General features: G+C 42.3%; 1 protein-coding gene across 2 annotated transcripts in view; it reads left to right on the top strand.

Moving 5' to 3' along the window:
* The window catches only part of ITGAV (integrin subunit alpha V), a 70,625-nt gene that overhangs the window by 36,673 nt on the left and 6,346 nt on the right, over positions 1–27,606 (top strand). For both annotated transcript variants that reach the window (XM_080927561.1, XM_080927562.1), the window contains exons 12-26: positions 39–241; positions 4,220–4,411; positions 6,709–6,754; positions 9,011–9,118; positions 11,130–11,188; positions 12,597–12,751; positions 15,058–15,195; positions 17,250–17,317; positions 17,923–18,070; positions 18,590–18,682; positions 20,836–20,915; positions 21,545–21,625; positions 22,015–22,120; positions 22,594–22,752; positions 23,905–24,003. In XM_080927561.1, coding sequence (XP_080783687.1) covers positions 39–241; positions 4,220–4,411; positions 6,709–6,754; positions 9,011–9,118; positions 11,130–11,188; positions 12,597–12,751; positions 15,058–15,195; positions 17,250–17,317; positions 17,923–18,070; positions 18,590–18,682; positions 20,836–20,915; positions 21,545–21,625; positions 22,015–22,120; positions 22,594–22,752; positions 23,905–24,003 — 1,735 coding nt within the window. The remainder of the gene's footprint in view (positions 1–38; positions 242–4,219; positions 4,412–6,708; positions 6,755–9,010; positions 9,119–11,129; positions 11,189–12,596; positions 12,752–15,057; positions 15,196–17,249; positions 17,318–17,922; positions 18,071–18,589; positions 18,683–20,835; positions 20,916–21,544; positions 21,626–22,014; positions 22,121–22,593; positions 22,753–23,904; positions 24,004–27,606) is intronic.

Below are 27,606 nucleotides of genomic sequence, written 5' to 3' on the forward strand. Positions count from 1 at the left end.
ACTTCGGTTTCGTGTATGAGGACAGTCTCTTCTTTCAGTTACGCAGACGTGTTTATTGGAGCCCCTCTGTTCATGGACCGAGGTTCTGATGGAAAACTCCAGGAGGTCGGCCAAGTCACAGTGTCTCTGCAGAGAACATCAGGAGACTTCCAGACTACAAAGCTGAACGGCTTTGAGGTCTTTGCCAGGTTCGGAAGCGCCATAGCTCCTCTGGGGGACCTGGACCAGGACGGCTTCAATGGTAAGATCCAAGTGCCTTTCTGGGTCACCCGAGGAAGTCCTAAAATGTCATGTGTAGGAGCTCTTAGGTGCAAACCCAGAGAGACGGGGAGCACATCGCCGACACCAAATTTAAAAACAGATTGCCGTTTTTCTTTCTTAAAAATGAGCAAACAAAGAATGAGCTAAAATGGCAGAGGATAAATTTCTCAAAGGAGCCTCCAGGCTCAGGGAGCGCTCTGAATCCTGCTGCCCCGCAGCGCCCCCTACTGTCCACGTGGCTCAAGTGAAAACCTATCTTCCAGGTTCACTGTCAAAGCAATAATGACTTAATGCCTACCTCAGGTATGAGTTTCCACTTATGTATTTTATAGTCGCGGCTTTGTCAATAGTTACAGATGCCTTTAAAAAATGCTGGCTTCTACTACACAGCTCTTTCCCACAGCCTCAAATACAGACCAAAAGTTAGCTACATAAAGTATAGGCTTCAGGATTTTTGTAAGGGCCGAGTGTACACAATGCCCTGCGGCTGGGGCTCGGGATAGATGCGGAGGTGGCAGATGGCAGATGCGTAGGGTGGTGTGGAGGAGGGGCGACTCCAGGACCCTGACAGCCCCGAGGGACGGGGGCGGGGCGTGCAGGTGTCACTTGAGGCGGGCAAGCAGCTAGTGTAAAGAATGTGGTCTCTGAACTGCCAACAGTGGCATCTGCAGTAACAACTAAGGGCTTTCTGAACGAGTCAGAGCCACAAATACTTTGGACTTTTGAAACACGCGTCCTGTAGTGCTGGAGTTAAACTAAATTTGGTTACCGGAAACACACCCCTGACTTGCTATTACAAAGGAACAGATGTCCTCACTCTTAAAATACTTCCCGTCGGGAGAATATGGGAAAGTTTGGGTTAGTGAATTCATTTGTAGCAGGGACACTTTGGTCACCAGAAAAGGAAAAGAAAAAAAAAATTTTTTTTAAAAGAACAGTAAGGAGGGAAGAATTGTTGGTTTGCGAGTGTAGCCAGCATTATATTGGTGTGCCCCGCCAATATAGTAGAAAGTTATTTTTTTTTTAAAGTTGATAAATTGAATAGTATAGATGGCTGGCTGGCGGAAAGAAATTGTCTCCGCTCCTGCCTTGTGGACAGCTGTGAGTCCCAGAGCAGCCTGAGTAACTGTAAAGGGTTTCAGAGTCAGTGAATAACTAGCCCAAGGTATATTTTGCTTCCTAAAATAGTCTTAAATCTTTTTGTCTGCTTGTTTTTTGGCATCAAAGAACATAGCATTCAACTGTAGAATAAAGCCCATAACGAGTACCAGGCAGACTACTGTGGGTCACTGCTTATGATATAAAGCCTGGAGCTAAGGAAGAAAACTGTATTTGATTTTCTGCCTTGTGTAAAATATCCCGTCCCTGTCACTTTCGCTAGGCTGTGTCTCCCAGGCTTTCTGGAACAGCTGACACGTGCTGTTGCTTTGTTCCAAAGGGATTCCGGTCACTTTAAACAAATTTCCTGAGTATTATCGTCTTATTGGTTTTTTTTTTTTACATTACTTGCTGGCATGTGTAAAATAGCAGCAACACTCTTTGGAAAGGTTTTTACAAGAAGCTGTAGTGTTGGAGATGAAAACCGAGGAGGTGTTGATGGTCTCTGGGAAACCGTGAACGGTCACTCCTCCGCGGAAGGTTACCCGAGCCGTGCTTATAGAGACACACTTTGGGTTGTTAGTTCCAGTCTAATTTTGTTCAGCTGATAACACGGACTGGACTGCCTGTTTCAGTCCTCCACCCCCACCCGCCCTGGATACCAGCAAAAGCTGGATTAATTACTTGTTGCTGATAACAGATATGAAGCAATTTAAGGGACCGTCTTAGTCAGGGTTGTACTGCCGTGAACAGCCACCATGACCAAGGAAACTCTTATAAGGACAACATTTAATTGAGCCTGGCTTACTAGTTTAGAGGTTCAGTCCATCATCAAGATGAGAACAGGGCAGCATTCAGGCAGGCATGGTGCAGGAGGAACTGAGATTTCTACATCTTTATCTGGAGGCAGCTAGAAGACTGTCTCTCACATGGTTACGACAGTGTGAGTGCAGAGGTTCCGGTCTTAAAGCCCATGACCACAGGCTTATGCCTGCTCCAACAAGGCCACACCCACTCAAGGCCACACCCACTCAAGGCTACACCTACTAGAGACCACACCCACTCCAACAAGGCCACGCCCACCTAAGGCCACACCCACTCCAATGAGGCCACACCTACTTAAGGCCACACCTTCTGTTGGTGCCACACCCTTGGTCAAGTATATTTAAAACACCTTGGGGGAGAAGGGTTTTCTTTGGCCTACAGTCTGCCGCAGAATAGCGGCAGAAGCATTAAGCACCCGGTCTCTTGCTCTGTAGAGGATGCAGACATTGACAGGAAGTGAGGCCAGATTATGAGGCCTCACGGCTTGCTCCCTGATCCTGAAACACTGATCCACTTCCCCCAGCGAGGGGGCCACCTCTGGGATGTCCCACAGTTCTCTAGGTCAGCACCACTAGCTGGAGACCAAGTGTTCAAACACAGGAGCCTATGGGGATGAGGGACAGGAAGGACACTTCACAGTCCACACAATGAAATGGGTTCAGAAAACAAGTTAGGTTTCAGATTTTTCTGTAGATGTGGGGTAATTTTGTGCAGTTTTTTTTTTTTCTTTTGTCACTATTGACTAACCAAACAGAAGGAAGGGTGGTAACCTAAAGAGAACAGGGATGCAGTCCAGGGAGGAAGTGAGCTCCACGGCACTGCAGACTGCTGCGGACGGCAGCTAAGAGGGAGACGGTAACTGTGTGCACGACTGCCGGGGTTAGAAAGAGACAGTTCACACTGAATAATCTCCCAGACTAGCCAGCACGACTCACGAGGTTAGAAAGAGATAGTTTATACCAAATAGTCCCCCACGCTAGACTCATCGTTTGCTGGGAAATTAATATTTTCTTTTAAAAACTTTATTTATTTATTTTTTTTATGTATATGACTATACCGTAGCTGTCTTCAGACACACCAGAAGAGGGCATCAGATCCCATTACAGATGGTTGTGAGCCACCATGTGGTTTCTGGGACTTGAACTCAAGACCTCTGGAGGAGCAGTCAGTGCTCTTAACCGCTGAGCTGTCTCCCCAATCCCAATCAGTATTTTCTTAATGCATATGTCAATTTGAATTGTCTTTTTAGAACGTAGAAAGGGTTAAAAGGACTACTTTACATGATGCAAATACATAGTTTTGAAGAATGACATATTCTTAGGACTTGTTTCTTCTAGGTGCTGAAAATCAGAGGCTAGTTAAAGCTGGTGTGGTGGCATACACCACATTTGGGCTGCTAGCGTCAGAGAGGAATTGGCGTACTTATCTGAAAGCCACCATGACCATTTCCTGTCACATAGGGTTCCTTTAAAGAATTACACGTTTTATGTTTATGTTGTTTCAGTATACATTGAGCAAAACGAAGAAGTCTGTACTTCAAAATTTATGAACTAGATTTTAATTTAGTAAGATAAAAGTCACAAATTAATTAGGAGGGGTCAAAATGAACGGTAGATGAGTGTTTTCATGTTCCCCATCCACATCTGTAATGTAAGATGAAGCATTTCAGGTTCATACATCTGAAGTCTCTTGTCCAAGGTCAGCCCCATTGCCTCTAAACTAATGTCACTTTTGCATAGTTTTCCTTGAATCTCTTTGAAGTAGAATGTCCCTGTTTTGTTTTCTGTCACTGTCTTCAGAGTCTCACTCTGGGCCCAGGCTGACCTTGAGCGCAGAGTCCTCCTGAGTGCTGGGATTACAGGCTCGTTTCCTGTTACAGTCTAGACTGTTCCGCAGAGCTTCCGGTCAGCAGTTATCAGATGGGTGGTAGAGAATGTTAATACAGAACCTCTTCTGGCCATCCCTGCCCACTCTCCCAACTCACCATTCCCCTTCCCTCTCTCATCTTCTCCGCCCTGTTTCCTCCTGCCCACAGATATTGCAATTGCTGCTCCGTATGGTGGCGAGGATAAAAAGGGACTTGTTTACATCTTCAATGGAAGAGCCACAGGCTTGAATTCGGTGCCATCTCAAACCCTCCAGGGACAGTGGGCTGCTCAGAACATGCCCCCGAGCTTCGGCTACTCAATGAAGGGAGCTACAGATGTAGATAGAAATGGATATCCAGGTACTTTCTACACATATGTGTGACTCTGGGCTTTTTCAGTCCCCACAGTATTAATTATTCTTTTCTTGTTCATCATCCCATGTAATGTTCAAACACTGATGAAGACTTTAAACAGCCCCATTTGATGGGCGTGTACAATATGAAACAAAAAGCACATTCCAAGATTTTTAAATGGCGTGCATCCATTGCTTTTTGTTTTTAAGGAGCTAGAATTTTTATGAAGTAGTGCAATCACTGTGTGTGTGTGTGTGTGTGTGTGTGTGTGTTTGTCTGTCTGTCTGTCTGTCTGTCTGTGTCCCTGTGTATGCATGTGGAAGCCATCGGTCCCCTCTTGTGTTTGCCTCTGACACCTTATGTTTTGAGACAAGGTCCCTAACTGGCGCGCATACATTTGGCTGTGCTGGTTGAGTGAGCCTAGAGATCCTGCCGCCTCTGCCCCCAGTCCCATGCTAGGATTTCAGATGCATAGTACCACATCCGGCTTGAGTGGGGGAGGCGGGATACACGAACTTCACCCAGAGCCATCCATCTAGCCTGGGCTAATCACTCTGATTTATAACAAAACAAGACAAGTACCATTTCACTGAATTTTCCCAACAGTGCTGTGGAATGTAAATTACTTGAGATCACGATGCGGCCGTCCTGTGGCTGTGAAAGTAGTAACTGTAACCTGACCAAGGTTTCCCACGGAGTTATGTTAGAGTGAGACTGTCATCCTTTGAGGATTAGAGTGGATCTAGGATCAAAATGGATCTTTACATGAAGTAAAATTTAAAATGAGACATGAGGTTTGTCTGAGCTGGGGTTACTTCAGAGCTTTGTGTGAGCGCGGTGTGCACTGCGGTGTGTGCACTTCAAAGGTCATAATGGACTATATCTGCCCATTTCCCCTGATCCATTACACTTTAGGATTGCTTGAGGCACAGTTTGTTTGCTTTTTTATGTACTCCAGGCTGTCCTGGAACCCATAATCCTCCTGCCTTTGCCTTTTGAGTGGTTGTGATTACAGGTGTGTGGCACCACTCCCAGCTCGTCTGTCTGTCCACCCACCCATCCATCCATCCATCCATCCAGATGGATATACATATATATGTGTGTGTGCATATATAAATGTATAGGTTTTTATTATTTTATGTGAATGGATGTTTTATTTGCGTATATGTTTGTGCATCAAGTGTTCAGTGCCTACAGAGTCCAGAAGAGGGTGTCACATCCACTAGAATTGTAGTTAGAGACAGTTGTGAATCGCCTTGTGGATGCTGGAACTAATCTGGATCTGTAGGAAGAGCAGCCAGTGTTCTTTAACTGAAGAGCCATCTCTTGAATTATATATAATTTATACACACAAGTATACATGTAAACATACTATAAACATATATGCATATAAACATATACATATAAATGATAACATATATAACAAAATAACATTATGCTTTATTTGCTCTTCATTGTATATTTTATTTCTTTAAAATATCAGAAACATTTATTATTCTAAAATATAAATTTTATGTTTCCTATTCTAATAAATAACTATCGTACCTTATTTTACCTTCTATTTAAAAAAAAAAAAAATATATATATATATATATATTGCTGTTGCTGTTGTTGTTGTTTGCCTCTATATATTTTCTTAGGACAAAATTCTCTATCTGTTATTTCAAAGACATGCATGTGTTTATGTGTGTATGTATGTGTGTGTGTATATGTGTGTGTTGTGTGTGTGTGTTTGTGTGCGTGTATGTGTGTGTATTGTGTGTATGTTCGTGTATGTGTGTGTGTGTTGTGTGTATGTGTATGTGTGGATTGTATGTGTGTGTATGTTGTGTGTATTATGTGTGTGTGTATGTATGTGGTGTGTGTATGTGTATGTATGTGTGTGATGTGGTGTGGTGGTATTTGTCTGTGTGTGTGGTTCTGGGTGCATGAGGAGGTTGGAGGATGTGTATGTGAAGTGTCACCTAGTTGACTCCTGCCTTTCCACCTTTTTTGAGAGGCTTTGCTGGCTTGGAAGCTTCTGTAGAGTCTCATCTCCAAATAGGGTCGTGTTAGAACTTGCACAACTGTGTCCAATGCTTGCAAGCACCAAGTCATCTCTCTAGCCCCCTAAAAATGTTCTTGTTTACCTCAAGGAGAATCTAACTGATGAGGAGAACGTTATTCACTGTTTCGCCTTGTGCATATTATCTTAACATTTTCTTGGTTTTGAGAATAGAAACCAGGAGTATTAAACATGCCATAGAATAATACATATTTTAAAAACCATTTTCATTATTAATATATTTTTTTACTCTCTCAAGACTTAGTGGTAGGAGCTTTTGGTGTGGATCGAGCTGTCTTATACAGGTATGTTGCATATACTTTAATCCAGGAATATCTTAAATTGTTTGAATTTTTTTAAGTTAAGTACTCATTTGAATTTCAGTTTGATTTTTTTTGAAGTAGAGATAAAATGATTCATTCTATTCAAGGTTTGCTGCACATAGTATATATTCAGGAAACTCCCAAAAGATGGAGGGTTGTAGTTTTTAAAGTGTTTTTTAAAGACCATCCAGAATCTTCTCTCATTAGCCTTTAAGTTTTGTTTGAGGCCATTCTCCTGTGTTTCTAGTCACTCTGGAAACACATGGGCAGTAGCTGGGACTCTCCTGGCCGTGTGTACACAGAACGCTGGGCTTGGACCCTCTGCCCAACCAAAATGAATACAGATGATAAAGGTTTACATTTCTGTAGCCAGTGAAACTAAGTGGGTACTTGTGCCCCAGTGTTTTTGGCCATAAAAGCGGTATGGCATGAACATCAAAGCTCTCTTGTTTGAACTAGAGCGTGGCGTACAAATTCGCATTTCTTTTAGCTGTATACATGCTCTCAGTTCTATGGGCCATCTCGTACTCTGCCTCAGAACACTAGCTGACCTCTTAAATAGGCTAAGGTTCTTGCACTGTTATGGGATGACCTTGGCAAGGAAGTTACCCCTGGAGCAGTAAAAGGTCCTGTAATCCATCAGCTTCATCATAGCCATAGAGAACATAAATTTATAGACTCTGGTCAGGTGTGGTGGTACTCACCTTTAATCCCATCACTTGGGAGGAAGAGGCAGGGAGATCTCCATGAATTCAAGGCCAGCCTCGTGTACAAAGCCAGTCCCAGATAGCCAGGGTTGTTACACAGAGAGACCCTGTCTTGAAAACCACAACAAACAAACCACCACCACCACAACAATCAACAAAAACTCTTACAGACTTCCAGGATTTATTATTTGAAGCAGCCTCATTGATCTGACCCTGTTGTTCTTTAATATAAAACTTGGCTTGTGCGTCTGAACTGTGCAAAGCTAGTCTCAAGCTGACCAGCCCTTATTTGAGATGCTTGGGACCAGAAGTGCTTTGGATTTGGGAGTTTTCAAGTATTTGCAGAGACTCACCAGTTAAGCAAGCATTAAGCGTTTGTAGTCTAAAAGCCGCAAACTTGAAATAGTCCAAAACATTTTTGATCATCTTGTTGGTACTCAAAATGTTCTAGGTTTGAGAATCCACAGTATTTTATAGTTTGGATTTTCAGGATGTGGGGATACTCAGATATATTTTAGTTTATTGTTTTAGTTTTAAAAGTGTTTTTAATAGTATGATTAATACATTGTTATAGAATTATTATATTAATAGACACTTGCATGAGGTAAATAGTTAAGAAATTCAAAGGGGGAAATGGGTTGGAGAGATGGCCCACAGTTCAGAGTGCAGTTAGGAGCACGCACTGTACCTGCAGAGGACTCAGGTTCAGTTCCTAGCCTGTGTTGGGTCTGTAACTCCGTCTCCACAGGATCTGATGCCCTTTTCTGGCTGTTGCAGGCATCTGTGCACACCCCTACTCTTCTTCTACCCCAAATGCACAAAATTAAAATGATAAAACTGAATACTTAGATAGTATAAAATAGGCATTGTGCATGCCAGACTGGAAATCTCATGAAGAAGTCTCGTCTGCCTTAGGTGTGGTGTGTGGGTGTTCTGCCTGTGTTGCAGGACCTGTCTTCTCTCCTGTACGTATGTGCCTGTCAGCACAGCTGGGTTTATGGCACACAAATTCCTCCGTGTGTTTCCTCTCATTAGCTGGATGTCCTATAGGTAATAACAGTGGTGCTGAACTGAGGTGGGCTGATCAGTTGTCTCACTTCCCTGGAACTGAACAAGTGCCAAGATGTAGGACTTAGTTAGGTCGGGTGTGGGTAAAGTGAGACAGTCAGGTATCTGAAAGATTTATTTATTATCATATACGAGCACACTGTCACTGTCTTAGACACACCAGAAGAGGGCATCAGATCCCATTACAGATGGTTGTGAGTCACCATGTAATTGCTGGGATTTGAACTCAGGACCTCTGGAAGAGCAGTCAGTGCTCTAACCACTGGGCCGGCTCTCCAGCTGTCAGTCAGGCATCTTATGTCTAAAGCTAGGCCAGCGCAATTGTCATTGCTGTCACCAGTAGTAATGGGCATTGGATTGCATCTGTAGTGAATGAGAGTTTAATCAATCTAATTTTAAAATAACCTTTCTTTCCTTTTCTTCTTCCTTCTCCTCCCCCCACCCCTCTCTCATTTAAAATTAGAGCCAGACCCGTTGTCACCGTAAATGCTGGCCTCGAAGTGTACCCTAGCATTTTAAATCAGGACAATAAAATCTGCCCGTTGCCTGGGACAGCTCTCAAGGTTTCTTGGTAAGGATCTTTGTGTAGTAGGTGTGATGATTAATAGTTTAGTCGTTGTACGAGCAACGCAAAGTTAGCCGCAGGGCTGAGACGAGAAGGCCAGGCCCTGTCTGTGAACGCACCTCACAGATTACATGTCACAGCTGAGACCTAGAAGGTTTCAGAAACTATTTATAACTTAATATGAGAACTACTTTTAATGTATTATATATAGTCAAAAGTATATTCAAGAAGAAGGTAAACAGACCTCAAAACATTTTAATTTTAATTAGAAATAGACCCTTCTGAAAATTTTAGTTCATACAAGGATGTGTTTTTTTTCTCAGACTTCATATATGTGAATGTTAAAAAATTTTTTTCTAATATTTTGTCTTTTGCTCGTTACACACACACAACACACACATACACACAAACATACACACACACATACACACACAGAATCTATTTTTCATAAATCTAGTGTTAGTTCTCTGTATCATAATTTCTTAAATATGAAATTTCCATGAGTTTCACTACATTTTTGTTTAACTGTACTATAGTTATCTTTTATTTAAATCAATTCATGTCATTTAAAAACTTAAAAACTTTGTATAAATATAAATAAATATAAAATGTAACCAACTAAGAGTCTTGGTTCACGTATAAGGAGAGCAGCTTGCCTTGAGAAACATTGTTCACGGCACCTTAAGGCAAAGTCAGAAAGAACTCACCTTATGATATGAATTATGCGTAGATAGGAAACTCTGTTTGAAATGAGTCTGAGAAAGGCATTTCCCTGGCTTTCTTGACTTATTACAATAAACACTGAAAGTCTGTTGTTCCTCGTCCCCATTATTATGTTAAGAGTGTATAACACTAGCTCTTTGGTTGGCAACCAAGCTGTTTAGGGTCTACCTGACATTTTTACTGCTCTCACCCGTTCTCACCTTCCCTGTGGGTGCTGGGTATGTGCTGCTAAGTAGTCAACATTAGAAGGCTTCCGGTGGGATGCCTACAGCTGTGTCTGCAGACACAGCCCCACTCTAATAGTGATCAGGGTGCAGAAGGACAAATGTGTTTGCATCGTATTTCAGAGAATAAGAGGCCGTGTCTCAGCAGTTAGAGAGTGAAAGAGGACGATACTCAGAGTGGAACGCTGACCACGTGTGCACACATAGGCGAGCTCCTCCTTCACGTGCACTACCTGTACATACAAACACACAGACACTTAACACACAGACAGATACTAGAAGAACACTAAAACATAACGAGAGATGAACTTTTTGTAATGCAGACTCTACCATCTGTTCTCTGTGTTTGTCAAGGAACCACGGAGAAAAACACAGTAAAAATTGTCTTCGTGCTGGAGATGTGCAGACCTTTTTTCTTGCTATTCCTTAAAATGCAATAGAGCAGATATTCACATAGGCTTTACATTGCATGAAATGTTCTAACTACTCTGTGGGTGGGTGACTTAAAGTTGGAGGATGTCCGCTGTCTGCAGACACAACAGAATTTTTTTTTCTTACAACTTTATTTTTTAAAAAAAGAGAGATACATGTACAGATTTTTAAGAACATTTTGGCATAAAACTACATGAATATATTTTTGTCAGTACTTGATTCTTTTAGAGGTTTGATAGTATGCATTGAAATCTTACTAGTTACCATAAGCATAAACTACATGTAAAACAAAATGTAACATGGAAATAGTCAAAGTTTTCTTGGTGTGTAAAGATTAAACATAATGATTTTTAAATACCAAAAATTGCTACAAGGCCACATTCTTAGCTCTTGAGTTATTAATGATTTAAGGTCTAGGTGTACCTCACTCTGAGTGGGCAACAGAATTTTTTATCAGCCCTCGGGATCCGCTGATTTGGTATCTGGGAGCGAACGACTGGTTGCTAGAACTGTTTCCCACCACCCCAGATACTGAGGGAGAGCTACATTAGAAGTGTGAGATTTGGGTGGTGTTTCATTTTCAGTAATACACCTAAAACTAGATTATAGATTTACATTGTAAACCATTTCTCTTACAGTTTTAATGTCAGGTTCTGCTTAAAGGCGGACGGCAAAGGAACTCTTCCGAGGAAGCTCAGTGAGTATCCTGGGCAGGATTGGGGTGCTCCTGGTACAGGGTACAATGCTAATGCTTCAGGGCACAGAATGCCGAGAGTTCTCCAAGTAACTGTTACCATTTTAACAAGAATGCTTATGCTTTAAAGGCACTTCAGATCAAATAATTATATATAATACTTTCTTTGGCGGCTCATAGGTCAGCTCAGATGCAGGGTTTTTGTTGCTGGACGCTGTGAATGGTTAAGCAGCATTTAGAATGTTGAATAGTTGATACTGGGAGGTAAATGGAGCCTGGGGGAGGTGTCATTGTTATGAGTCTACTGAGAGCTAGGGAAGGCCTTCCTTTGAAAGGTTGTAAAGTTTGGCTGCTGCTCTTAGTCTGTGGAGCGAACACCACTCCTTCTATGCTGAAATGATAGATTTCCTGAGAGCAAGGTTTGCCAATTGAACAGTGACTTCGGCTAGTGAGGAGGGGGGGCTGTGAAGAATGCTAAAGGAGCTGTTCTCAGCGTGAATGTGCAGAGGACGGCAGGCAGGACTTTGCTGGAAGATCAGATCCATGTAGAGACCACAAGGAAGTGAGAGAGCGGAGGGACGCCGGTTGGAGTCTCCAGGGAGTGAGCTCACTTTGTCTGAGGGGCCATAGAGGAGAGACCAGAAAGGGGGTACACCTGCATTCGAAAGCAAACACTTAAAGAAATATACAGAGAGACTTGAGGTTTTAAAAATTTGCACTATAAGCTCCTTTTAAGCAACTGCTTGAAGAAATAAGTATTAGACGGCAGTAACTGTAGTAATAGCCTGCATGTTCCTTTTTAATGATTGGTGACCCATTAGATTCTCCTTGGCCACATGTTTCAGGAGGGACATGTTCAGTTGTTTGGTTAAAGGGCAGCTTTATTGGAAACAAACTGTTCATAATACTCAATGTAATGATATTGATGCGCACTAATCAGTACTTACAAGACACTTGCTGCTTGCATTAATTAGAAGTTTTGTGTGTGTGTGTGTGTGTGTGTGTGTGTGTGTGTGTGTGTGTTTGTGTGTGTGTGTGTGTAAACCCAGGGTCTCATGCCCTCTGCCACCAGCATGCTCCCCTTACCCAGTTATTTATATCTTAATTATTTCTGCCTCAGTCCATGGGCATCCTTCCCTCGGCTTATATTAAAAGCAAAATTTCCCCTCTGATAACTTGGTTTCATTATTGCCATTGTAGCTGCAATGGAAGTTTTGGGGGGAGGGGCAAGTGAATTATTTAGTTATTAGTTTCTAGAATGAATGTGTTGCTGTCTCACCACAATGCTTAGGAATTTAAATGAATTTAGAAGCAAGTTGTGTTTCAGAAATGAGTATCCTTGCAGGGAACTCTAGACTGCTAGGACAGAGTTGGCGGAATGTGTTGGTTATAAATGCTTTGGTTTGTATAGACTTCCAGGTGGAGCTTCTTTTGGATAAACTCAAGCAAAAGGGAGCCATCCGACGAGCACTGTTTCTCCATAACAGGTCCCCGGGGCACTCCAAGGACATGACTGTTTTCAGGGGGGGACAGATGCAGTGTGAGGAGCTGGTCGCCTATCTTCGGGTAAGATGCTTTCTGCACTGTTAGCTTTTCCTTGTTGTTTCTCCCTCTTTCCTGTATATGATTTCTCCTACCTGTAAACTGGAGTTTAGTTAAAACGAAAAGCACAGAAAAATACATGTGAGAAACTTTCCTAGTGTTTAAGCTGATATCGAAGGTAGAGTTTATTTCTGTCAGGTGGATGTTTGAAGAAGCTGCAGTGTTATGGAATGAGCCGTGAAAAGAAACTTATTTCTGGAAACATTGCTGGACTCTCGAGTCTGCAGAACTCCCCAGTGTTCAGAAAGTAAGCAATCCACAACTGATCCCCAGTGGCTGAGGTTAAAATCTGAGTTGTAAACTTTTGTTGTGAGTCTAGTTTGGGGCAAGAGATGGAGCCTGAAGCGGGGATGAGTTTGATTGGAGGCAGCAGCCAGGGACTGAGGTTTAACTGAAGCCTTTCGCAGCTTGAGACCTGTTTGATCCTTGTGTGACGCTGAAGGGTTCCTGGCACAGAGATACCCTGGCATGAGGCAGTACAGGGCCCTCGCACAGGAGTAGTTTTGGGTATCAGGTGATGTTGAGTCAAAGCAGGAATTGTTTGTTTGTTTATTGTATGTGTTTGTTTTACTTGTATGTATGTATGTATGTATGTATGTATGTATGTATGTATCTATCCATCCATCTTTTTAAAGGCATATCCCAGGTACTAGGGCCTCCTATTATGCTTACATTTATGTGTATGTTTTGCCTCACATAAGACTATGTACCATATTTATGCCTGGTGCCCATGGTGGTCAGAAGATGGCATTAGGTTCCCAGTACAGATGGTGGTGAGCTGCATGTGGGTGCTGGGAATTAAACCTAGGTCCTCTAGAAGAGTAGAAGTGCTCTTAACCTCTGCGCCATCTTGCCAGCCCCTAGGCTTTCTTAAAGCTTTTTGTCGCTTCCCAGTTTCACCATGTAGCCTTAACCATGTAGACTTGTAAATACTGAAGATCCAGACCGCTTTAGGAATCCGTAGTAGAGAAAGTAAGTTGAGAAATTGATTGGAAAAAAGACAGAGAATTTGATTTTCAGTAAAAGCAATTGTAATGGGGAATTATTTAAATCAAATTATCTTGACAATTCAGTGGACTATATCATAGGAGTAGAACACAGGGAAATGTATGTGTACTTTAAATGCTAATTAATTTAAATGAAATGTCTGACAAGTTTTAAAAAATGAACAATCATCTACATAAAATGTGAAATAAAAAGGGACGTAAAAATAGATAAAATTTAGACTTAAATTATAAAATTTCAGCAAAGGTTGAAAGGAAAAGAAGTTGGGCAACTTAAAGCCACATTAATTCTGATCTGATCACTGTGCTGGTAGCTGCCTAAGAGCTCATTTTACCATACGGACATACAATAACAGTCTCACTTTAAGGAAAATAAGGATTTATTCAGGGAACGTGAGTGACCATCACTGGAAGCCTTCTTCTCTAAAGCTCAGACTCTAGGCTGTGCTGTGTATGTTTTTACAGACACAGGACAGAGGGAGGTTGGTGGGCTATTGAGAGGTGGACTAAAGAAGACAGTGTAATCTCTTCTGTAAGGGTCAGATGTCATCTTTAACATCTACGGGATTCAGGTCTTTATCCCATTTATTGGTTGCTGGAGGCCAGAGATCCACCAAATTTTCTGATGGATGTCAATAGTTTCAGCCAGCAATGGTGAAAGTAAGTCAGATGCGGAGATTTATAGCTGAGAGTTATTAAGAAGGACTAACAGCATTCTATAACAGCCCTGGTTCATTATCTGAAGGATTACATCTCTGCATCATTGGCAGAGCTCAGCTCTTAGCAGACTATTAAGTACATTCAGTTTCTTCAGAATACTTTGGTTCACAATTAACACTCTATAGATCTTTGTTTTTGGTTTGGTGAGTCAAATATTCCATTATAAAACTAAACCTGATGAATAGTTTAGTTTTCATATCCCCAGTCAGTAGAGAGAAAGTGGGGGCTCACCCGTGGGCTCTGGAGGGAGAGCACTCCTGAGGCTTCCCTGGGTGAATCCTGATGGCGGTGGGCCTGCTCTGGCTCTGACTCTGGGCTGGAACTGTGTTCCCAGGCAGCCCTGGGCTACCTGTGCTCCGAGGGTTCTTGAACAACCATGTGAGTTTTACTATAGTCTCACTACAGTGAACACAGTTTTTCAGATGTTAAAATTGAAGTTCTGAGATGAATTCAGCTGCTTTTGCGGTGTCCCCCCCACGTCCCTTGTGTATTTCTCCAAATAGTTTAGGTTGATGTCATCTTTAACCTGAGGCTCTTTTGTTTCAGGATGAATCTGAATTTAGAGACAAGCTCACACCCATCACCATCTTTATGGAGTATCGGTTGGACCAGAGAACAGCCGCTGATGCCACAGGATTACAGCCCATCCTGAACCAGTTCGTGCCAGCCAATGTCAGTCGGCAGGTAATGTGCTTCCACCTTATTCCTTTGATTTTTTGTTAAGCTTTACAGTTTGTGTTCGTAAGTATCTTAGGGATTATTTTAACAGTGTCAGTAGTTGTTTAATTAAAGAAATCAGAGTGGGAAGTAATCAGAATATTCAGGCCTGAGATCTTTAGACCTGCTCAATAGTTATATATACTGAAAGACTGGGCCACATTTATATATAGGCGCATTTTATATATAGGCAAGTATAAAATGGTCTAAGGAAAACAACAAAAGATCACTTTATTTACATGTAGTTTTTTTTTTTTAATGTGCAGTTTTTATACTTACATCTTGGGTGTATGGTGTGTGTGTGTGTGTGTGTGTGTGTGTTCATATTCAGTTTTACGTATATATCATATATAAGTAACTGCCAAGTCCAGCCTTGTTTGGTTCTAGAAACCTGACTGGGAACAGTGAAGGAATGAAGGACAAACATACATGTACTGAAAAGCTGGGGTCAGGTGTGTTCTGTGCACTCTGATGGAGTAGTACTATCACACAACATCTGGGAACCTCAGTGTGTTTGTTATGTACAGCTTGGGGGTGGGGGATTAGCTAGTCCTGTAGGAGGTCTCAGCATGTAAACATCTGGAGGAGGAAGGTGCAATGGCTAGGTTTTGCACACACAGCATATATCTGTACCGAGACCAGAGGAGGGCGTTGCGGGTTCTGAGCCTGCACTGTATGGGGCCGGCTTTGCCATTCCTATGGGTCTGAGGCATGGGTCCTACGCCCTGCTTTGCCCATTTCAAACAATAGGCTTTCGCTCAGGACTTCATGTGTGCCTCGCACATCCTCGCAAAGCTCACCACAAATGACGCTTTTCATAAGGCAACACAGAATCTTCAAAGTTTGGTTATTTTGTAAAACCCTTTGCACAACATCTCTCTTTAAATATTGTTTTCTATATCTTCCTTAAATTCTATTGCACATCCATAAGGGCTTGGACTGTCAGAGTTCATAAGCACAATCTTGGCTGTCAGTTCTCTGACTTCCTTTCTAAGATCTCATGAGCAGCGTTTATTTCTGGGGGTGCAATTTGAGAATTGTAATACGACAACCTAGAAGGCAAATTGAAATGTTTTTGAAAGTTTATATGCAGTTTATATATTTTAACAAACATTATATTTTGTTTTGTGCCCTGATAATCTATCTGCCATTTTTTACTGTCTACTAGCAAAGGACTCGTAAGCACAGTTGTGTGTTCAGAGTTGTGACTGGCGTGGATGGATGTTGTACCGATGGTTAATTTTATATCTGAGCTTCTTAGTGTGTGTGCTCAGTGTGGTGCTTTCTTTAGAAACAGCTTTTACCTGTGCCTTATTGGGTGGGATTTGATGTATGGGCTATGATGGTTTTTTCTCCATAGTTTAGAATTATTTTAGAAATCTTCATCATTATTGACTTTTTTTCTTGTGATAAGCACTCACTAAAATGGCGACGAATAAACCAAGAGTGATCTTGCTGTTACTTCCCTTCCTGCATTTGTTCCTTTGTGTGTTCTACAAACATGTCTTCTCTTGCATTGTTTCTCTTTTGAGGGTTTTCTTCATGTCACAGTCCCTTGGCCAGAGCCAGAAAAAGCAGGTTTAGATTTTTTTCTCTGTTTTCTTCTGACTTAATTAATTTTGGTTGTTTCGTTGATTTTTTTTTTTTGTTGTTTTTTGTTTTTTTTTTAAGCTTCTTTCCCTATGTTTTGCACATGTTGAACTTGTTTTGACCCCTTTCTCTCTACTTAATACTTGCAGCCAGTCTCTGATTGCAGCAGGCTGATGTGTTAACACGGAGTCTGTCCATCTAGGCACTGCTTGCATAGGTTAGCCGGGAGAGCGTGCACGGGATCCCTCGTTTCTGGTACTAGAGTTTTAGTTTCATTCCAAATGTTAACGTCTAATTCGACAAGTACAGAATTCTAAGTAGTTATGTTTCACCTTATTTTTCCCTATTTTTCCCTTGATTACCTACATTGACGTGTTTAAAGATGAGTTTCTAGGATCCATGTAGAAAATAATAAAATGTTATCTCTTTAGGCTCATATTTTACTCGACTGTGGCGAAGACAATGTCTGCAAACCTAAACTGGAAGTCTCTGTAGACAGGTCAGTTTTACTCTAAACTGTAAATATATAAAAATAAAAAACTTAAATGGAAAAAGCACACTTTTCTATCCTAAATTCTAAAGTTTATAAGGAGAATTACCTACAGAAAAGGGAATTAACAATTTTCTTCACAATAAAGCAATTTGTACAGTGGTTAAAAAAAATACCCAGTGTATTTTCACTCGGGGCCTGAGTTGGTAGGTTTGTTTGTGACCACCGACTTTGGTTGAAGCATGAGTCCTGCTAAATGCCATGGTGCACTTCACACTGGACTGAGGAGTGTCCTCACCACTTGAAAGGACTGTTGGAAGAATTAGGACGAAATAAGAATTCCTTGTTTTAGCAGATGATCACTGAATTAGATGTGCACGCACAGATATTTGTGTACACAGCCATGACCTGTGAGGGCGTCACTGTTGAGTCACCGGGTGTGGAGCATTGGGCCTCCCCCAGTGTGCTAGTTTCTGCTTTCTGCCGAGCTTCAGAAACGCCTTGACCTTTCCTGAGACAGCAAAGGCTGTCATCTCGTGTTTCTATGAATAATCACATATTCATAGACACCCCGTGGAGTGTCATTTCACTGTTGGATTTGAATTAACTTCCAGCGATCAGAAGAAGATCTACATTGGAGATGACAACCCTCTGACGCTGACGGTGAAGGCGCAGAATCAAGGGGAAGGAGCCTATGAAGCCGAACTCATTGTCTCCATCCCACCACAGGCGGACTTCATTGGGGTTGTCCGAAACAACGAAGTAAGCAGGCCCGCTGTCTCTGAAAAGCACGCACGCTCCCGACTCGTAGTAACACAATGAGGTAGTCGGGATTTAGGAAGCCCAAGCTTAGCCCTTCTATCTAAGACTAAATTGCTAGACAATATAGTGAATCTCTTACATAATTCCCTTCAGGGCTCATGCTTTGCATAATATGTTATTGTAGAATTATTAGGTTTGCCAGCCGAGCCTCTGAAAATGAGGTCAGCTAGATTCAGTCTCTGAGCCTCTCCATGACATTGCTAGCCAGATGCACTGTGACCAGAATCTGAGTCCTCCAGGTCTTCCCAGCACTACTACATTTACATGCAGCAGTGGTCCACAGCTCTGACTTCCTTCTCTATTTACTCAAATAGACTTACTTGCTTCATAAAAGAGGAATTTGAATACCTACAGGATATTGGGTAGGGACTTTGTAGTTTCCGCTCTTTTTGGCTACTATTAAGTTCTTTTCACACTCTAACCCTACTCCTCTCTTGTTTTCTTTCTTGTCTATAAAAGGCCTTGGCAAGACTGTCCTGTGCATTTAAGACAGAGAACCAAACCCGGCAGGTGGTATGTGACCTTGGAAACCCGATGAAGGCTGGAACTCAAGTAAGTACTTCAAACTAAGTAGATATTTTTTTCTTGGTTATTGCTGTTTGTTTTTGTGTTCCAGGACCTTGCACATGCTTGGAAAATGCCCTACTGCTGAGCTAACCTAACCCTGTTTAGTTTGTGTGTGTGTGCTTTTTAATTAAAATTTTTATTGGATAGTCTCTGTATTTACACTTCAAATGCCCCCCCCCCCCACTCCTATTCCTTCTCTCCTTCCCATTGCCTCCATGAAGGTGCTCCCTCTCCCAACCTCCCTCTCCACCTCAGCACCTTGGCGTTACCTACACTGGGAAAATGTACCTTCTCTGGACCAAAGGCCTCTCCTCCCATTGATGTCAGCCACTGCCTCCTCTGCTGCATATGCACCTGGAGCCATGGGTTTCTCCATGTGTGCTCACTGGTTGGTGTTTTAGTCCCTGGGAGTTCTGGAGGGTCTGGTTGGTTGATAATGTTGTTCTTCCCCTGGGGTTGCAGACCCTGTCAGCTCCTTGTGTTTTTAAGCTCAGCCTGGCCACAAACTCAGGTTCTTCCCGCCATTGCCCCCTAAGTACTGCTTTACAAGGATGCTGTGCATCACCACGGCAGCTCTGAGTCCTGCGTTTTATTTTATGTATTTTTTATTTTTTGTTTACTCTGTGTGTGTGTGTGTGTGCGCGTGTGCACGCATGTGCGCGTGCTCATCATGACTACATATGCATGTATGTAGGTGAACACAGGCTATGGGGAGGTCAGAGGTCAACTTTTGGAAGTTGATTCTCTCCTTCCACCCTGTGAGACCTGGAAACTGAACTCAGGTAACAAGTGCCTCTACCCACTGAGCCATTTTGCCTGCCCCTCAAAGCAGTATCATTAAGTTACGTTTAGTAGAGCTCTGTTTGTTCTAACTAGGAGACTAGAATTACAGGCGGAGCTTCTGTATGAGCTTCCATAAGTAGTTGGCAGTAAGACAAAAGCATGGTCTAAACTGAGGCCTGAGGTGCCAATTTTAGTGTTTTGAGCCACGGGTGTCTGTCTGTGGAGCCTTAAAGCCATGCTGACAAACAGAAAGGCCTGTCACTCTTCATTAGCCTCAGTCTTGTTTCGTAGGAAACTCAGTTGGATCAGGCTCTTTCTGGTGGTGAGCATAAAGCCTAGCTCCCAAGGAGGCTCTTCCCAATTCCCTTTCGGAAACAGTATTGTGCTTACCGATATCGGGAAAGCATGATGGCTGTGGGGTGATGATTTGCACATGGATTCCTGGTGTGACAGCAATACCAGTTACGTGCACACCTGTTGCCATGGTCCACACATTGCACGCTTCTTTTAAGTGTTTATCCACAGGCGGCCATTATTCTGGACAGACATTTCCTAGAGAGGAGCTTTGTATTTTCACGTCCTCTGGTTTTCTAGCTTGTGGCTTTTTTAGTTCCTGGCTTTCCTTTTTTTTCTTTTTCTTTCTCTCTTTTGGTTTTTCAAGACAGTGTTTTTCTGTGTAACCCTGACTGTCCTGGAACTCACTTTGTAGACCAGGCTAGTCCCCAACTCAGAGATCTGCTGGCTTCTGGACTGAAGGTGTGAGCGTTCATGCCCCGCAGTTCCTGGCTTCTCTGAGTGGCCAACTCCAGACTTTGTACTGGAGTGCAGTGCCACAGAGGCGTCTTTCACACATGCAGTTATGTGAACCCTAAGAAACAAGCTACTGTATCCCTGTATCCTGTTGTTTTCCCTAAAGTCAGTCGTCTTCTGTCTTGGGGACTGAGAACGGTGTGAGAGGGAGATTCTGCTTCCTGTCTGACTCCTTTAGTCTGTAGGCTTAAAAACCCTCCTGTGTGGGTCTGAGGTCCTCAGTTCAGTTCCCAGCAACTATAAGGTGGTTCACAACCCTGTGTGATGGGATCTGATGCCCTTTTCTGGTGTGTCTGAAGACAAAAGGGAACAACTACAGTAACAACAAACCAAAAAAAAATCCACCGTCCAGTGTTTTCCACCTTCCTATTTCAAGTCAGCTGTCACCTTCCTGTATCAGATCTGATGCTCCATTATTCAGTGCTTACATTGGAAAAACAGACATTATAACTTTTAGAAAGTCAGTTAATGTTATAATTAATAACTGTTAAATGGCCTCCATTTTGACTTCACTGACTGCCATGGTTAACCTCTTTCCCCCTTAGCTGCTCGCTGGCCTTCGCTTCAGTGTGCACCAGCAATCAGAGATGGACACTTCTGTGAAGTTTGACTTGAAAATCCAAAGGTATGAAAACTGCATTAGGATAAAATAATTATTTTTTTCTTATAAGCATATTATGTACCGCTCTTCAGAGATGGAATAATGTAGATTAAGCCTTCATTACTGCATTATAGAATCTTTCACACATTTATTTTTATTGTTTTTTGACGTATATTGGAGTTTTGCCTGTGTGTATGTCTGTGTGAAGGTATTGGGGTCCTCTGGAGGAGGAGCTATAGACAGTTGGGAAGCTGGGAGTTACCATGTGTAACCGCCACGTGGATGCTGGGAATGGAACCCCTGTCCGCTAGAGCAGCAGCCAGTGACGTTAACCACCGAGCACCTCTCCGTCCCGCATTATAGAATTCACAAACCACTGATTTCATTGTCAATTTGAGTTTATAAAATACAATTAAACATTAGGAAATAAAAACTTTCTTCATCGTTGAATTAACTGGTTGGTCGGTATGGCCTCAGTTCAATTAATGGAAATTAAAATGACTGGTTGGTCGGTCGGGCTCCAGTTTATTTTCTGCTCTGAATTGTTCAGTTTTAGTTCCCCTGAGTTTTCCCTTTCATAGCTTTGATGATTAATGTGCCTGATTCAGTCCTGAGCCTGTTTCTTTCTTTCTTTTTCCTTCTTCATTTTTCAGCTCTAATTCTTTTGACAATGTAAGCCCGGTTGTGTCTTACAAGGTGGACCTCGCCGTGTTGGCTGCGGTTGAGATAAGAGGGTGAGTCTGCAGCTGACTGTCTCGTTGTTGCTGTTCTTGCCTCTGAAAGGTGACTGCTGCACTCTGACCTGCCGCAGGCAGCCACCCCGGCTCGTGCTGCTTGGCCAAGGCAGTGGATGCTGTAGAGATGAGGCCCGAGTGCGCTGCAGAGTCCCAAGCATCTTTCTGGTGGGCTTTTGAAAAGGCATGGTAACAGCAGTCTTCAGTAGGGGGGATCGAACCTTCAAGGCAGTGGCTTCCTGGTTCATCAGATGCGTGCCAACATGGTCGTTCTGAATCTTTCCCTTAGGGCTGCTTCTCATTTGCTCTGACTTTACAGTATTTAGGAACATGAAGAGACTGTACTGTTTGATATTCATGGTGGGGTTTTTTTTTTGCTCATTGTCTAGAGTTTCAAGTCCAGATCATATCTTTCTTCCAATTCCAAATTGGGAGTACAAGGAAAACCCTGAGACCGAAGAAGACGTTGGGCCCGTTGTTCAGCACATCTATGAGGTTTGCAGTCATGGGACCGAATAGAAAGCTACCGAAGGGGTCAATGGAGAAAGCAGCTAAACTTCTTTTAAAACCAATGCTATATAATCTTTACTTGGCGTTCGCATAGAGTAAGCATGTACCAGAAGTACTATTTGTAAGTATATTTGTTTAAAGAATGCAAAATCAACTCTGAGTAAAACAAATAGCCCTGTGTGTGCCCCATGACCTTTTGAAGTTCTGACTAAAAATTGGAAGTGCCTGTAATAGCTTTATTGTCTGTGCGAAGGCTGTTAAGTCAGCGTTCAGTCGATCTTTCTGTTGAGAGATAAGCACTGTTTGACCTGTGTGTACAGTGGTCAGATTTGAAGTCGATCGGCAGCAACGGCTGCTGTCCAGATTCCGGTTTTGATAGGATTTCTTGTGCTCGCATTGTGGAAGGGTTGCAGAACTAATTATTGTCCAGGGTGCTGACGTTTTCTTTTCCTTCTCAGCTGAGAAACAATGGTCCAAGTTCATTCAGCAAGGCGATCCTCCATCTCCAGTGGCCTTACAAATACAGCAACAACACGCTGCTCTACGTCCTTCATTACGACATTGACGGGCCAATGAACTGCACCGCAGATGCAGAAATCAACCCTCGGAGAATTAAGGTAGATTGCTTTCAGTAGCTCTTCATCACCATGACCTTTGCTTTCCTTCTTTCTAGACGTTTGAAGGAAATACAAAAGCAACTGATTTGACGTATGAACTCTGCAAAAAAAAAGTATTTTAGTTCACAGCCGATACACTAAAGATTAGCCCATTAGTGCAGTAGGTAAAAACTGACTCTGTGAAATCCTTGTGAACCTTATGTTTATGAATAAATGCTCAGTAAACCTCAGGAAATATTTTTCATCGTGGCCCACCATGATATCAGTTTATTGCATGTGTAATACTGTATTTAGGCCTATTTTGTTGTTGGAATGTTTGTTTTTAAAAGAATAAGATAGACTATTTTACTTGCGACCTAACATACAGAGTCTAGGAAGGTGTTATTTTATAGGAGTTTTTTCTGGTGATAGTGATCTTTGTTCTAGAATATATATTTACCTGAAAATATTACATCAGACTGGGCAGTGATGGCGCAGGCCTTTAATTCCAGCATTCAAAAGGCAGAGGCAGGTGGACCTCTGAATTTGAGGACAGCCTGGTCTACAAGTTACAGGACAGCCAAGGCTACCCAATGAGACCCTGTCTCAAAAACCGAGCCAAAAAAAAAAAAAAACCCAAAAAGTATTGCATCATATACAGTCTAAGGAAAGTTATAAAGAAAAGCCAGGCTCAATGGCCCATGCCTGTAATCCCATAAGGAGTTTTCCAGGCTCAATGGCCCATACCTGTAATCCCATAAGGAGTTTGATGTTACCTGGGATTGCATTTTGTGTTCAAGACTAGTCTGGTCTGTATAGTGATAACTTCCAAAACCCCAGACAAACCTGACTGGGACCTCCTAACTGACGTTCCTCCTAGACATGCGGTGGAACTTCATGCGCTTTCAGCATCCGTATCCTTTCCGCACCAGGGAGGCCGGGAGAAGCGGTGGTTAGGAAAAGCTAACGTTTGTAGGGAATTCAGGTGCTGCTTTCATTTTCTGCCTTTCCTGTTCACTCAGTGTTATGTGGTAAATCTTCTTTCATACCACATTTCCACAGATAATATGACAGTCATGTCTTAAGTACGAATGTCCAGGTGTCAGTGTGGGACGTTTTTCTGATACCATCCAGCCACCGTTTCACAGTGTGATCCGTGTCTCGTCCTTACAGACGCCCGAAAGGAATGACACAGCAGCTGAACAAGGAGAAAGAAACCATCTCTTCACCAAGCGGGATCTCACCCTCGCCGAGGGAGATGTTCACACTTTGGTAAGTGCCATCTCAGGTATGCAAAGAATAAGCCTCTAAAAATATGCGATCACAGGGCGCTGGACAAACATCTCAGCAGCCCCGCCTCAAAGATCTTCGGTCCTCCTGGTCTCCTTCCTTCTTACACTAAGGACACTTCTCAGCGGATCCATTCCATACACTGCTTAATAAAAGCACCTTGACTCCTGCCTGCCTCGACTGCTCACCCAGCTGGACCTCATCTTTCTCTTTGATGCTTCAGTGGCATTTTGCAGGGAAACCTGGAGGCCCAGTTGATGAAAACGTATGAAGGGAGTAGTTGGTCCAAAGATAAACTTTAACTGTGTCCGGGTTCCTCGGTGTCTGTACCGTTGGATAGAAATGCATTGTTGGCAGTCACTGCTTTTTATTTAATGACACGATTGTTTTTCTTTGCTTGGGGCACATACATGCTATGGTTTGCCTGTAAGGGTCAGAGGGACAACTTGTGGGAGTGATTTCTTTTCCTCTAACATGTTGGTCTGCAAGCTTGACAGTGGGAACCTTCACCTGCGAAGCCATCTTCCCAGGGAAGCCATTTTGCTAGCCCACACCCACTGTTTTTACATAACTGAGTCCCGGGGTCGCAGGCTCTTGTTCAAACACTGACCCATCACCACACCAAGGCATTATTCTCTTCTGGTTCTCCATCTGCCGTCCTACTCCCCTCAGTCTAGCTTTTCATCCCCTACACAGACCTTCAGGCTCCTTAATTGCTGCAGATTAGAATTTCTCTTAAATTCTATCAGAAAATATCAAACCTGAAAGTACGCCATGGAGTTTCCCCAGTGTTTGTCTTTCCACACAGATCCACCATGTACTGAATGCAAACCACGTTCTCTGTAGACATCCTTCCTCTTGTCTCTCAGCTCCTACATCCTGCATTTCAGAAACCTCTGTCCCTGTTGACTTTGTAAAACACCTCCTCGTTCTAACCAACTGGTGCCAACTCCGTTCCTTCCCAGTGTGACCCGCACCACCTTCTGCCGACTTTTGCCAACCTTGGCCTCCGACTTTATGCCCTTATCTCCTCTGGTTTCTGTTTACCACACAACCTGTAGGAATTCTTTGATGTGTAGGTCCCTGGCAGGTTGCTACAGAAAAACCACTGCAACTGGAAAGATGAACGTGAGTTTGGTTTCCCAGCACCCACAGCAGGCCACTTACAAAGTAACCACAGCACCAGAGGGACCAGCACTTCAGGTTCCACAGGACATTTGCATCCATGTTCATATGCCCCTACACAGGCACACATAACTACAAATAAAATATTCATAAAAGGTATTGATGGGTACAACTGTATGCTATCAGGAGTCTTTTTATTCTTTTATTACTCTCTTATTCTTTAGTCTTTTATTCTTTATTTTGTCATGTTATTGTGGGTTCCATCTTATGGAGTGGGTCTTAAACCTAATTATTTTGAACAACTTTATTTTAAAAAACAAAGATAAATGTACAGATTTTAAGCATTTTTGCATAAAAGTATACGAATACCTTTTTGTCAGTGTTTGTTTTTTTTTCCAAAGGTTTGATAGTGTGCATTAAGATCTTACTAGTTACAGTGAACATAAAGTACATGTAAAACAGGATGTAACCTGGAATTAGTCAAAGTTTTCTTGGTGTGTAAGGATTGAGCATAATGGTTTTTTCTTTTCTTTTCTTTTTTTCCTTTTTTCTTGAACTTCACACAGTCTGTGAGTTGTTTCTGGGTTCTTCAGAGCTTTCTGGGGTTAGTATCCAATTATCAGTGACTGCATATTATATCTTTTCTTTTGTGATTGGGTTATCTCACTCAGGATGATATTCTCTAGATGAATCCATTTTCTTAAGAATTTCATAAAGTCATTGTTTCTCATAGCTGAGTAGTACTCAATTGTGTAAATGTACCACAATTTTTGTATCCATTCATCTACTGAAGGACATCTGGGTTATTTCCAGCTTCTGGCTATTATAAATAAATAGGGCTGCTATGAACATTGTGGTGCATGTATCTTTGTTGTATGTTGGAGCATCTCTGGGGTAAATGCCCAGAAGTGGAATAACTGGATCTTCAGGTAGTACTATGTCTAATTTTCTGAGGAATCGCCAAACTGATTTCCAGAGTGGTTGTACCAGTTTACAACCCCACCAACAGTGGAGAAGTGTTCCTCTTTCTCCACATCTTTGCCAGCACCTGCTGTCATCTGACTTTTGATCTTGGCCAATCTGACTGGTGTGAGGTGGAATCTCAGGGTTATTTTGATTTGCATTTCCCTGATGGCTAAGGATGTCGAGCACTTCCTCAGATGCTTCTCAGCCATTCGATATTCCTCAATTGAGAACTTTTTGTTTAGCTCTGTACCCCATTTTTAATAGGGTTGTTTGATTCTCTGGTGTCTAGCTTTTTGAGTTCTTTGTATACCTTGGATATTAGGCCTCTATCTGATGTGGGGTTGGTAAAGATCTTCCCCACTCTGTTGGTTGCCATTTTGTTTTCTTGACAATGTCCTTAGCTTTACAGAAACTTTGCAATCTCATTAAGTCCCATTTGTTAATCTTTGACCTTAGAGCTTGAGCCATTGGTGTTTTGTTCAGAAAATTTTCTCCTGTGCCTATGTGTTCTAAGGTTTTCCCTACTTTCTCATCTAATAGTTTCAGTGTGTCTGGTTTAATGTGGAGATCTTTGATCCACTTACACTTGAGCTTTGTACAGGGAGATAAGAAAGGGTCTATTTTCATTCTTTTGCATGCTGAGTGCCAGTTGGACCAGCACCATTTGTTGAATAGGCTGTCCTTTTTCCATTGAATGTTTACAGCTCCTTTGTCAAAAATCAGGTGGCCATATATGTGAGGGCTCATTTCTGGATCTTCTATTTTATTCCATTGATCCACGTGCCTATTTCTGTACCAGTACCATGCAGTTTTCAGCACAATTGCCTTGTAATATAGCTTGAGGTCAGGGATAGTGATTCCCACAGATGTTTTCTTGTTGTTGAGGATGGATTTTGCTATTCTAGGTCTTTTGTTATTTCAGATGAAGTTGCACATTGCTTTTTCCAACTCTATGAAGAACTGGGTTGGAATTTTGATGGGAATTGCATTGAATCTGTAGATTGCTTTTGGTAAGATGGCCATTTTAAAAATGTTGATCCTTCCAATCTATGAGCATGGGAGATCTTTTCATTTTCTGAGATCTTCCTCGATTTCTTTCTTTAGAGGTTTGAAGTTCTTGTCATACAGGTCCTTCACTTGCTTAGTTAGATTCACACCAAGGTATTTCATATTTTTTGTGACTATTGGGAACGGTATTATTTTCTCTCATTTCTTTCTCCACGTTTGTCTCTGTAGTATGATGTAGAGCCCTTGGGTGTATGCCTAAGAATGGTATAGCTGGATCTTACATTAGATCAATTCCTAGCTTCCTGTGTCTAGTTAATGTCTTCAGACTGAAGTTTTTCTTCTAGTGCATTCTTCAGAGACAAGGTCTCTCATTGAACCTGGAGCTCACTGATTGGCTAGGCTACCTGGCTAGCAAGCCCTAGGGATTCTCCTGGCTCTCTGGTTTCTTCCTTCCTAGCAGTGGGATTGCTGGCCCATATTTCTATG

Source organism: Micromys minutus (assembly GCF_963924665.1).
Source record: "Micromys minutus genome assembly, chromosome: 13".
NCBI classification, from domain to species: Eukaryota; Metazoa; Chordata; class Mammalia; order Rodentia; family Muridae; genus Micromys; species Micromys minutus.